Source organism: Helianthus annuus, chromosome 1 (assembly GCF_002127325.2).
Source record: "Helianthus annuus cultivar XRQ/B chromosome 1, HanXRQr2.0-SUNRISE, whole genome shotgun sequence".
NCBI classification, from domain to species: Eukaryota; Viridiplantae; Streptophyta; class Magnoliopsida; order Asterales; family Asteraceae; genus Helianthus; species Helianthus annuus.
In genome coordinates this window covers 106,693,467-106,703,983 of record NC_035433.2, presented here as the reverse complement: position 1 = coordinate 106,703,983, position 10,517 = coordinate 106,693,467, and the positions used below count along the sequence as shown (strand labels likewise).

Below are 10,517 nucleotides of genomic sequence, written 5' to 3'. Positions count from 1 at the left end.
CCTCCGATATCCAAACCTTAAATTTTCTTTTATCCCATAACAATGAGATTGAATCACAAATCCTCTCCCCGTCTCCAACCAAGACACCGATCAGATCAAAAGTGAAGTCGTTGTTATCCTTTGACAGCATGGAAGCATGAACCACTTTCCCAAATGCCCTACCAATCGAATCAAAAACTTTGTTATCCGCCAGATGTAAAGGGACTCCCATGATCTTTAACCATGCAATCCGTTCGAAAGGTAACGTCTGCCCCTTTCAAATTTCCATCCAAGTAAACCAAGACTTACTAACAATCTCATCCTTGTTTTTGAACACCAGCAGTATGTAAACCCCCCCCCCCACATATTTCAAAGATATTTTTGGACCTTCCTCTTTCAAAACCTACTTATCTAACTTAACCAAAGTTTACAAATCAATGGTTCTAGCAGTCAGACTTCTCTCACTCCACTTACCAATTGGCTTAACAAAGCTCGAAACTTCAATCACCTTTTCTTCCTTCATGTAAAGAAAGGTTTATTACCTTGAACCTTATTCTCGCCACCACAAAACCCAGTCATGCCTTGTCCCTGGTCTAATGACGACTCTGACCTCCATTTATCCATCTTATTCTCAGCTGCGAATCTAGCAACATTACCAGAAGTTTATAACCTTCCATCTTTACGTCCTTCATCCTCTTTTCCAACTCTCTAACGTCCTTAATCCCGGCGAAAGAAATGAAGCCAAATCTGTTACCTTTCCCATCCCTCTTTCTTGCTACGTACACCCCCACCACTTCTCCAAACCCACTGAAAAAGCATCCCCTATCTCCTTAGAGCTACACCTCTCCGGAAGGTTAGTAACGAAAAAGGTTAATGGAATAGATCTTTAAAAGGTTAATCGAATTCCTATCAATCAAGCTAAGCTAAATGCACTGAAAACACGTCCAATCAGCTGCCACATCAAATTTTCACAAATATATAAAAACACATATTTGTCTCCAACTCTAAAAGCATGTTTATCAGTACTCACATTTCACATCATCACCATTTTTACATTTAATTTTTATAATCAAGTTCTTTTTATAATTTAATTTAAACAGTAACTTTTTTTAGAGTTAACAATACTTAATGGTTAAAAGGGGCAAAACGGTAATTCGGTCATGAAATGACGAACATATAATGAGTTTTGAATGTTTACCTTATAGGGTAAGCCAAAATAAATAATAAAGGTAAAACGGTAACTTAAGTCACGTGTAGATGAATAAAAGTTTAAGTTTAAATGATACCCTAAGGCGTAAGCCGTGATAGGTTAAATGCGTAAGAAAAGGATTTAAGAATTATGAACATATGGTGAAAATCCGTAATGGGTCAGATGAGAGAAATGGTAAATAAATATCATTCTGTTATCAATACAAAATGTTTGGTCATTTAGGCCAAACGGGTCAAATGGTGATGTTAACACCATTTGACAATAACGACTAATAATTGTTTGTCGAGTCTTATGCTCACAGGGTTGAATAACGTATGGAGTTTGCGTTGCTATTAATTAGCAATTTATTAAAGCAAGGTATTAAAACGGGTCAATACTTTGACCCGAGCCAGGTATGTGTAATAGGTCAAAGTCTCATTAAGAACTTAAGCTTCTACCGGAGTTACACGAAGTCAAGAATGAATATTAGTGTACCTAAGGTTGGTAAATCTAATAATCTAAATTGTAGTCATTGCGTTTTTAGAAACATAATGATTTTAGATAAGCTTATGGCTAAAATGTGCGATATTGGTCAAACATGCTATTGGAAGACCTTCGTCGTAAAACAAGGGGTTAAAGTTAACCAAAACGCCCTTGAATGATAAATCGGACAAACGACACTTAAGGGTAGTTTGAAAATAAGTTTTATGATTTTGTAAATTCTTTTGATAGTGTAAAACTGAAAGGTATTTGCCTTTTTAATCTAATACCTCTTAACGAGTCCTTTTCGTAAATTGTTAAACCGAAGGGGTAAAATTTGGAATATGTGATTCTACTATAACAAATCCACCAAAAATATAATTTTGGTGGAAGATAAAAAAAAGTCTTAGGGTGGAAATAGGAGGTGAGAAAGAACGAGCGAGATTTAAGCTTAAATGCTTAAATTCTCTCAACGGTTCAAAATGAATTATGCGCATAACTTGGATAATGGCTGCGTAATTCATAAAAGTTATGAACCCGAGTTAAAGATTTTGGCTTAAATATGAAGGCTTGTGTCTCACGAATAATTAGAAACAAGTTTGAAGTAAAACGGATAAAAATTGAAGATGTTATGAGTGTTTTTGTGAAAAATGGTAGAGCTGGGAGTATCCCAGCCACAAAGTTTATGTGAAAAATGGGCTCTCGCGCCCCGCGACGGGTGACTGTAACAACCCGCACTTTCGTGCGATGTTACTACTCGTTACACTCGTTACGCCTAGCACTAGAGATTCGGATCATAATGTAGCTATATCAGATACATCGCTAAATTGAAGTATAATCGAATATTTACGCATATTCTATCGCTATTACAAAGCTATTTTCTCAAATAATTAACGCTAACAAGGACTTTCGGGTGAGTACCATGCCTCTAGCCATCGTGACGATGATGACAATACGAGCAAGTAGTACCCCGATAATCATTGTGGCACATCACGTCGAAGAACGCACTCGAAGGCACGCGTAACTCGACCATCGCACCGAATATTGGACATATAGATACGTATATTCGACCTTCTTGTGATTTATTATAATAGATAAATAAATAATAAATAAATACGAATGAAATAAATGCCCGAAGCTACACGAAGCAAAACGCCGGACAAAACTGGCCAAGGCACATCCGAACGGGCAAGCCGTCCGAACGATGGCCTAGCCGATCGGATGGGCGGTCCGAACGGACAGGCCAACCGATCAGATGGGCCATCCGATCGAACAGCCTGTCCGATCGAACGGGCCAACCGATCCAAATGCCCCTTCCACCTCTTCTTCCCTCTCTTGCCTATAAATACCCCATTTCACTCACATTTCACTCTGATGAAAAGCTCCCACTCGACCAGCAAGCTCTTGGGCTATTTTCTCTCAATTTCTCGTGATTCTTGTAAGTTTCTAACCTAAATTTTGTACTTCCTTAATCTAAACTCAATTCTACACCTTTCCATCTTTCAAATCTCCACTTTTAACCGTGAAATCTCTGTATTTTGGGTATTCTAGGATGATATTACCATGAAGTCCTTATGAACTTCAAGGGTAATGTCATCCCATTAAGGAACGACCTGGATCTGGGTGATTTCCATATGTTTTTACTCAAATCTAGTCTAAACCCATGTTTCCTAACCAAAAGGTGGTGTGATTCCGAGGATTTGAGGTGGTTTGAAGATGATGTCATCATAAGTTCACAAGAACTTTAAAGAGTGAACTCATTTTCACCATAAACAACACGAATCCAAGTAATTCCATCTGTTTTATAACAAATCTTACCTAATCCATGCTAAGTAGCCTAGGTGTGCGTGTATTCAGGATAAACATAAGAAAAACCATTAAGAACGGCCGGATCTGATGGAACGGGTGGTTCCCGGCCGTTAGAACGGGTCGGATTTGATGGGACTTCAGTGGTTTAACACGATGACACGCTACCTCAGTCTAATCGCCTGAAATTTTCTCAAAACCCATTAAGTGTGGCATGACCAGAACGATGGAACGAATTGCCGTTCGATCAGACTGCGTTCGATCGAACAGCAAACCAAGGTTCAACCAACCGATCGAACAGCATGCTAACCGATCGGCCAGCATGCTAACCGATCGGACAGCATGCTAACCGATCGGACAGCATGCTAACCGATCGGCCAGCATGCTAACCGATCGGCCAGCATGTCCAGCCGACCGAACGAAACCAAGCACCGATGATCAACCCAATTTTTGGTTCTCTCGTCACTATTTAACGCGCTAATCATCGCTTAACAATCTGTAACCAGGATAACTCAGACGCACTCACATCCGATCCAAATCAAGTTGTGTTTACTTGCCAAAAATGCATGGTGAGTATACTTGACCCTTTTTTATCGAATTTTGGGTGTAACATACGTTCCTTGTAAATCGAACTCATCAACGAATCATTTAATCAGTCAATTTATCACTTGCGAATAACTGTTTGCATAGATATACGTGATGCTAGTTACATATGTGCTAGGACTTATACTCGTGACGTCCCACCACGACTAGTATAGTACTATTGCGCCCGACGGGGTCTAGTTATGCCATCGAAGAATCGAGCATGGAGGACTTAACTGGTAGTATCAGTTTTGTGAGTATATATGTCGTGTATTACGTCTATGCATGTAGAAATTCGCAGCGCTTTTAATCTATTATACTACTACATATCAAACCTGTATACTCGCCAATACTTTTGTATTGACAATATTTTAACGTATGTTGCAGGTTTAGTTGAAGTCTTCATCAAATCAAGCTAGGAAGTCTACAAACTCACCTAAAATCTAGGTTGTCGGATTTGAATTGTTCGAGAGGACAAGAAATCTGTGATGACTTATGTGATTGTATTATTTGTTAGTATGGGATAACGAATGTAATAAATATTATCGCAATATAGTCGTTATGGATTCTCTTGAGCAATCTGGTTCACCTAGTGCTGCGCCCCGATGATTCCGCCATCGGTTGGGGTGTGACAGTGACGTCCCATCTGGTCGCGCCCCGCCACAGGCTTTCGCGCCCCGCGAAAGATTAGATAAAACCTGTCGCGGCCCGTAATAGGTTACGGAACTGGCAAAACATGTTTATTTTGATTGTTTTGTCTTACGGTCTCAATTAGACATGTTATAAACTCTATATAACTAACGCATTTCATGATTTATGAAATATAGGTATACTTTGAAGCACTGGTTGATGATCAAGCTCAATGAAGAACCGAACACGATTAAATTTAAGCTTCCGCATTACTTTCGTCGTTACACGATTAAACGATGATATTATGTTGAAAAGTTTTAAATTCCATGATGTTTTATGAAACTCATACTTTTTAAATGTATGTGAATATTGTATATACATAATTATATACGAAACTTATATGAAATTGTTATAAATAAAATAAGGGTCTTACAGAAGTGCACACTTAAGGATAGTGCACATATTAGCCGTAACGCCACGCGACGTCTGAAGGCGTTTTTGTCGCGATACACGACTGAATCCCAGTCGTTTAAAACATTTTTTTTTGTCATTTTTCGACATGTTAACACAAAAGAAATATAAACACTAATATTTTTTTGTGTTTTTAACAAGTTTATACAAGGGCTGGTACCAGACGGACGATCAAGCACACAAAGAGTCGAACACTCTTAAGCCGCCACTTCCTCGGGAACATCTTTCCCAAAGGATAAAATATGATAACACGTGACAAAGTTTTCGAGTCTAAAACCTTAACGTTTTGGGGTGCAATAAATGTGAAATAAAATGTTATGTCAGTTTGTTTATGTTATTAGTTAACCCAGACTTGTAAGTTCTATGTTATGAAGAAATTGAGACCTAATCATCCGAATATCTGAGATATTTGACATAAAATGGAAACGGGTGTTACACACGTAGACCTTGGGTCTTAGTCTTCTTTATCACAAAAGTGAATGGATGGTGTTGTGGGCAAAGGCCAATATAGCAAACTAAAAAAATCAAGTTAGTGAAGTTGGTGAAAGCCCAACGAACGTGAAGATTCCCACTTATAGAAGGGGCAACGCCCAAAAAAAAATTAGGACGGGATGGTGTGGAGGGTGTGGTTTCCCTCATTCCCACACCTTTACATCACCTCCATATCACCCACATTCTTCTTCCTCTTCCCCAATCCATCCATAGGAAATTGTTTCTTCATCTATCCCTATTCATCTCCATCCAATAATATCAAGAGAAAGAGAGAGAGAGAGAAATGTAGAGAGGGATAGAGAGAATCAAGAGAGAGAGAGAGAGAGAGAGCGCTTCGGGGGGGGGGGAGTTGGGGAAAATTCTCCATACACACTGATTTCTGGATGAGGGGCGGTGTTCTCCATCAGGGTCCCCCTTCACGTCGACTCCCCAAGAGGTTTCCCGAACCCACACCCATAAGTCTAAGACGATGTGTAGTGGGGCGCTATGCACCCACATAAAGCCCCTATAAAGCCCAAACACCACTACGAAGGGCTTTATAAGATTAAAAAATGGGGGAGGTGCCATATATATAGCGCCGGGTATGGGGGGAGGTTTCAAAGATTTGATCAATCACAAACAAGCAAGGTTTTTATTATTAATTAATAAAATTGAAAATTAAGAATTAGTTAATGATGGGTAGAAGCTTTATGACTACGGACTCTAGTGATATAGTGCCTCATAAAGCCCCCGTGTGACGTGACATGACACATGTCGCATAACGCCCCACAAGAGGCTTTATGACTACGGATGAGCTAAACACCCCACTTCATATGTTCTTAAACCACCCGTAGTGGGGCATTATGTGGGCATTATGCTCAAAAAAAAATCCCCCACTCCCATTACATAGGGCATTATGGGGCATTATGCTCAAAAAAAATTGCTTTGGCGTGATATATAAAACGCCTAAAGGGGATTGTGGGAGGGTTGACTGACCAATGAGATTTTTTAGGGGTTTTTCTTTATTTTATTTAATGCCCCAATAATGCCCCATCCCCATTACACCCTATTTTAGAAAACGCCCAATAATGCACCTTTGCTGACTAGACCGCCACATGGCGTAAAATGCCCTAAGGTGGGGGCATTATATTCCCCTTCCACTACACATGGTCTTAAAGGTACTTGGAATTAACCTTAAAAAATGTGAATAAAAAGTTAATTTGAATTGATATAATATTGGACATATATAAATGCATCTCGTAACTAGGCACGTAGAATTAATCGTTTTAAATATTCACTAGTCCCAACAAGACGAACGGTTAGGTCCACCCCTACCCCTACTCCTTAACATTTCTTTTTATTAATTATTGCCGTGGACTTATCTCAATTCGTCCTACTAAATATTATTATAAAAACAACTTATTCCAAAAAGAAAATCACAAACTTTATTTAAACAATAATCTTTCAAATATATTATATCACAATATTAACAAAAACAATAATTTAAACAAGCGTGGTTTAAAGTCTCCATTAAAGACTCATTCTAGTGCTTTCAATTCAAAATCTTGAGTTTAACTTTTCTTTTCTTCCATTTTTTCTCTCAATTTGTAAACTTGATGAGATATGGAATTAGGTTTAAGCTTAGGTGATACAACCCCATCAAAAGCTAGTGACAGATTTATCCCCACCGCCGCCGCTGCCACCGTTACCGCCACCACAACCACCGTGGGAGTTAATAAGAGTTTAGGGTTCTGCATGGCCTTAGGGGTGAACCCTTTAGACGCTCAAGATAATCATGATCATGATGATGGTGATGGTGATGAATATGAAGATGACGATGATGAAGAACACGATGAACATAAAGAAAACGGAGGGTTGAAAGATGTAACTCTTGGTAGTCAAAAAACCGGTTCAATGAATCCGCCGGTTCAGCTTGATCTACTCCCTTCTGCACCGGTTCTTCGTCATCATACATCCTTTCCATGGTCTTCTGACAACGGTTCGTCTCTCTCCCTATCTCTCTCTCTCTCTCTATATATATATACACGCACAAAAACAACATGTGGATGTGTGTTTACATACAATATCAAGGGGTGTTGAAAAGTTGCTATCTTTATATAATTTTTTTTATCATAGATAATTTAGTAAAATGACAAGTGTTTTTCTTGAAGGTTTTTAGAGTGTTTTGGTTTTAATACCAAATATTCATGTGATAAATGAACGTTTGAATACGCTGATATGACAAAACTAAAAAGAAACGCGTTTAGTGTTTCTTGAAGGTTTTCGAAAGTGTTTTATTCATGTGATAAATGAACGCTTGAATACGCTGATATGACAAAACTAAAAAGAAACGCGTTGAGTGTTTCTTGAAGGTTTTCGAAAGTGTTTTGGCATTTAAAACCAATAAATATATGGAAAACGAACCCTCGAATACGTCAATACTGAAAACTAAAAAATGAGTCTCTCCTTTGATTGGCAGACTCCGTTACTTTTTGACTATAAACCAAAACAAGTTTAAAAAACTGTGGATATGATTTTTGTAGACCACAAATAAATAAACAAAATATATAACAAAGGTGGTCTGGTGTGTATAGGGAGTTCAGAGGGTGGTTCGTCGGGAAATGCGGCAGCCGGGAGGGGTTTTGAGGTTAAGAGGATGGCGGTGGGGACGGAGGAAGCCACGTCATCATGCCGGCTGGAATTCATGAGTTACGGGGGAAGAAATGGAAGTGAGAATCATAAGAGGGGGTTTGAGATAGGAAACGACGCCGTTGTGGTGGAAAGAGCTTCTTCTAGGGCAAGTGATGAAGATGAGCATGGATTATCCAGAAAAAAACTGAGATTGTCAAAGGAACAATCTGCTTATTTAGAAGAAACCTTCAAAGAACATAATACCTTAAATCCAGTAAGTACACATCTTCATGTGTGTGTGTGTGACAAGTGTGTTTTTGTGTGTATTAATTTCTGACAAGTGTGTGTGAAACATCATAGTTATTTGTAAATATATCACCATATTTCCTCAATAATCTTATCATAAAGCCATGTTGCTTCAATTAATTTAGGCCTTTTAAAATGAAATATAATTGTATATCTTAAAAATATTATTTAATTTCAAGAAAAAAATTGGTGTGTATTTGCCAGAAACCAATCATGTATATATCTAGGAGCTTATCTATTTTGTTGACATGTACAAGCCATATATCTTTTCCAATAGATTTTCAGCTAAAGTATAATATAAAATAGCTTTTATGTATTTAACAATATATATTTGATATTAATATAAAAAAACTATTTCCATATGCTTTTCCTTACTGACCCACTCATTGAAAGCTTATTATGGCGATATCCCTTTAGATTTTACAGATCTTTGTAAAAGTTTTATATTCATATCTTATTTATTCTGGGTCCGTAAAAATCTCGAATTTGTCTTTAGCAAAAGTTACTTTAATGTTTTGACGAATAACTAAAGATTTATAAACTTTGTGTAGAATCTATCATTGTAACTGAAGTATATGTGTGTATATATATTATAGTATAATGTTTAATTCTTATTTTACTTTTTGTTGGAGCAGAAACAGAAGCTTGCACTTGCAGAACAGCTTCATCTTAGGCCTCGACAAGTAGAAGTCTGGTTTCAGAACAGAAGAGCAAGGTATATATACCTATATATCATAAAATCGTAAAAATCGTATAATGACTTGTACCTAGTACCAATAGTAATATGTTACTATCCAACAGAAAAACATGATATATTGTATATGTTATTTAATGTCATACACAACACGGTTTTGTAAGATTTATGTTTTTCACTTCCTCTAGTTCTGATATTATTATCTTTTATATATACTATATATGTGCAATATAAAGATGTGCACCTGTCCTCTTGGTTCTTAACATATTATTCGTCACGCATCCATAACATACTTTTAATATTATGAATGATGATTGTAAATATAGGACAAAACTGAAGCAAACTGAGGTGGACTTTGAGTACTTGAAGAGGTGTTGTGAAACCTTAACAGATGAAAACAGAAGACTACACAAAGAGCTTCAAGAACTAAGAGCATTAAAGACTACTTCAAATCCATTTTACATGCAACTTCCGGCCACCACCCTCACCATGTGTCCGTCATGTGAGCGTGTAGCCACCAGTGTCCCACCGCCATCATCCGCCACCTTAACCAACCCTGTGGAACAAAACTCTATGAAAGCAAGCACACCCTTAAATCCAAAACCAAGGCCACTAATGTTCCCACCTTCATGAATAAGAGAGAAAGTAGTGAGAGAATATAGTAACAATTTATGTACATACGCTCCAAGCTTTAAATTTTTGTGAAGTGAACCTTGTCGATTTAATTTGTGATATAGGTATTTAAAGATACAAAAAGAAGAAAAACAAAGTATAATTTTATACAAGATTTTTAAGGAAAAAGAGCTCAACTTTCCTTTTTTTTTTTTTTTATAAATTTATTTCGGTGTAATGTAAAAGTTTGTATAAAAAGGGCAAATTAATCTTAGTTTATTTAACTTTTCTCTTTTCACATTTAATTTATAGTTTTATGTTATGATGTACTTACAATTCATTCAAATCATACATGATTGATAATAGATGTATTTTTGTCTTTATGTATTCATAAGGATAAGAGCGCAACTAATTTTAAACTAAAATATATTAAAGAATTCTATTCACGTGAGTTTACGATACGATATTGAACTTTTATCAATATTTTACTGCTATTATTATCAAGTGCGGACCCAAGCATTGGCTTAGTTTGGGTGGGCGCCCCCTTTGAAAAAAAATTAATGTATTTTTAAGGTTAAAATATCGATTGCATTACTTGAAAATTTGGTTGACCCTTCATTCGCACCTTCAGAAAATGATTTCTGGTCCGCCACTTATTATTATTGA

At 37.1% G+C, this 10,517-nt stretch overlaps 1 protein-coding gene across 2 annotated transcripts; it reads left to right on the top strand.

Moving 5' to 3' along the window:
* The first annotated feature begins 6,991 nt into the window (after positions 1 to 6,991).
* Positions 6,992 to 9,959, top strand: LOC110874707 (homeobox-leucine zipper protein HOX11). Of its 2 annotated transcripts, none has more exons than XM_022123199.2 (4): positions 6,992 to 7,607; positions 8,212 to 8,513; positions 9,181 to 9,260; positions 9,566 to 9,959. In XM_022123199.2, exons 1-4 carry the CDS (start codon positions 7,232 to 7,234, stop codon positions 9,870 to 9,872), a joined length of 1,065 nt encoding a protein of 354 aa, XP_021978891.1. In that variant the 5' UTR covers positions 6,992 to 7,231; the 3' UTR covers positions 9,873 to 9,959. The 2 variants fall into 2 exon arrangements, with proteins under 2 accessions (XP_021978891.1, XP_021978888.1); XM_022123196.2 differs by having other exon boundaries at positions 7,004 to 7,607; positions 8,203 to 8,513.
* The last annotated feature ends 558 nt before the right edge of the window (positions 9,960 to 10,517 follow it).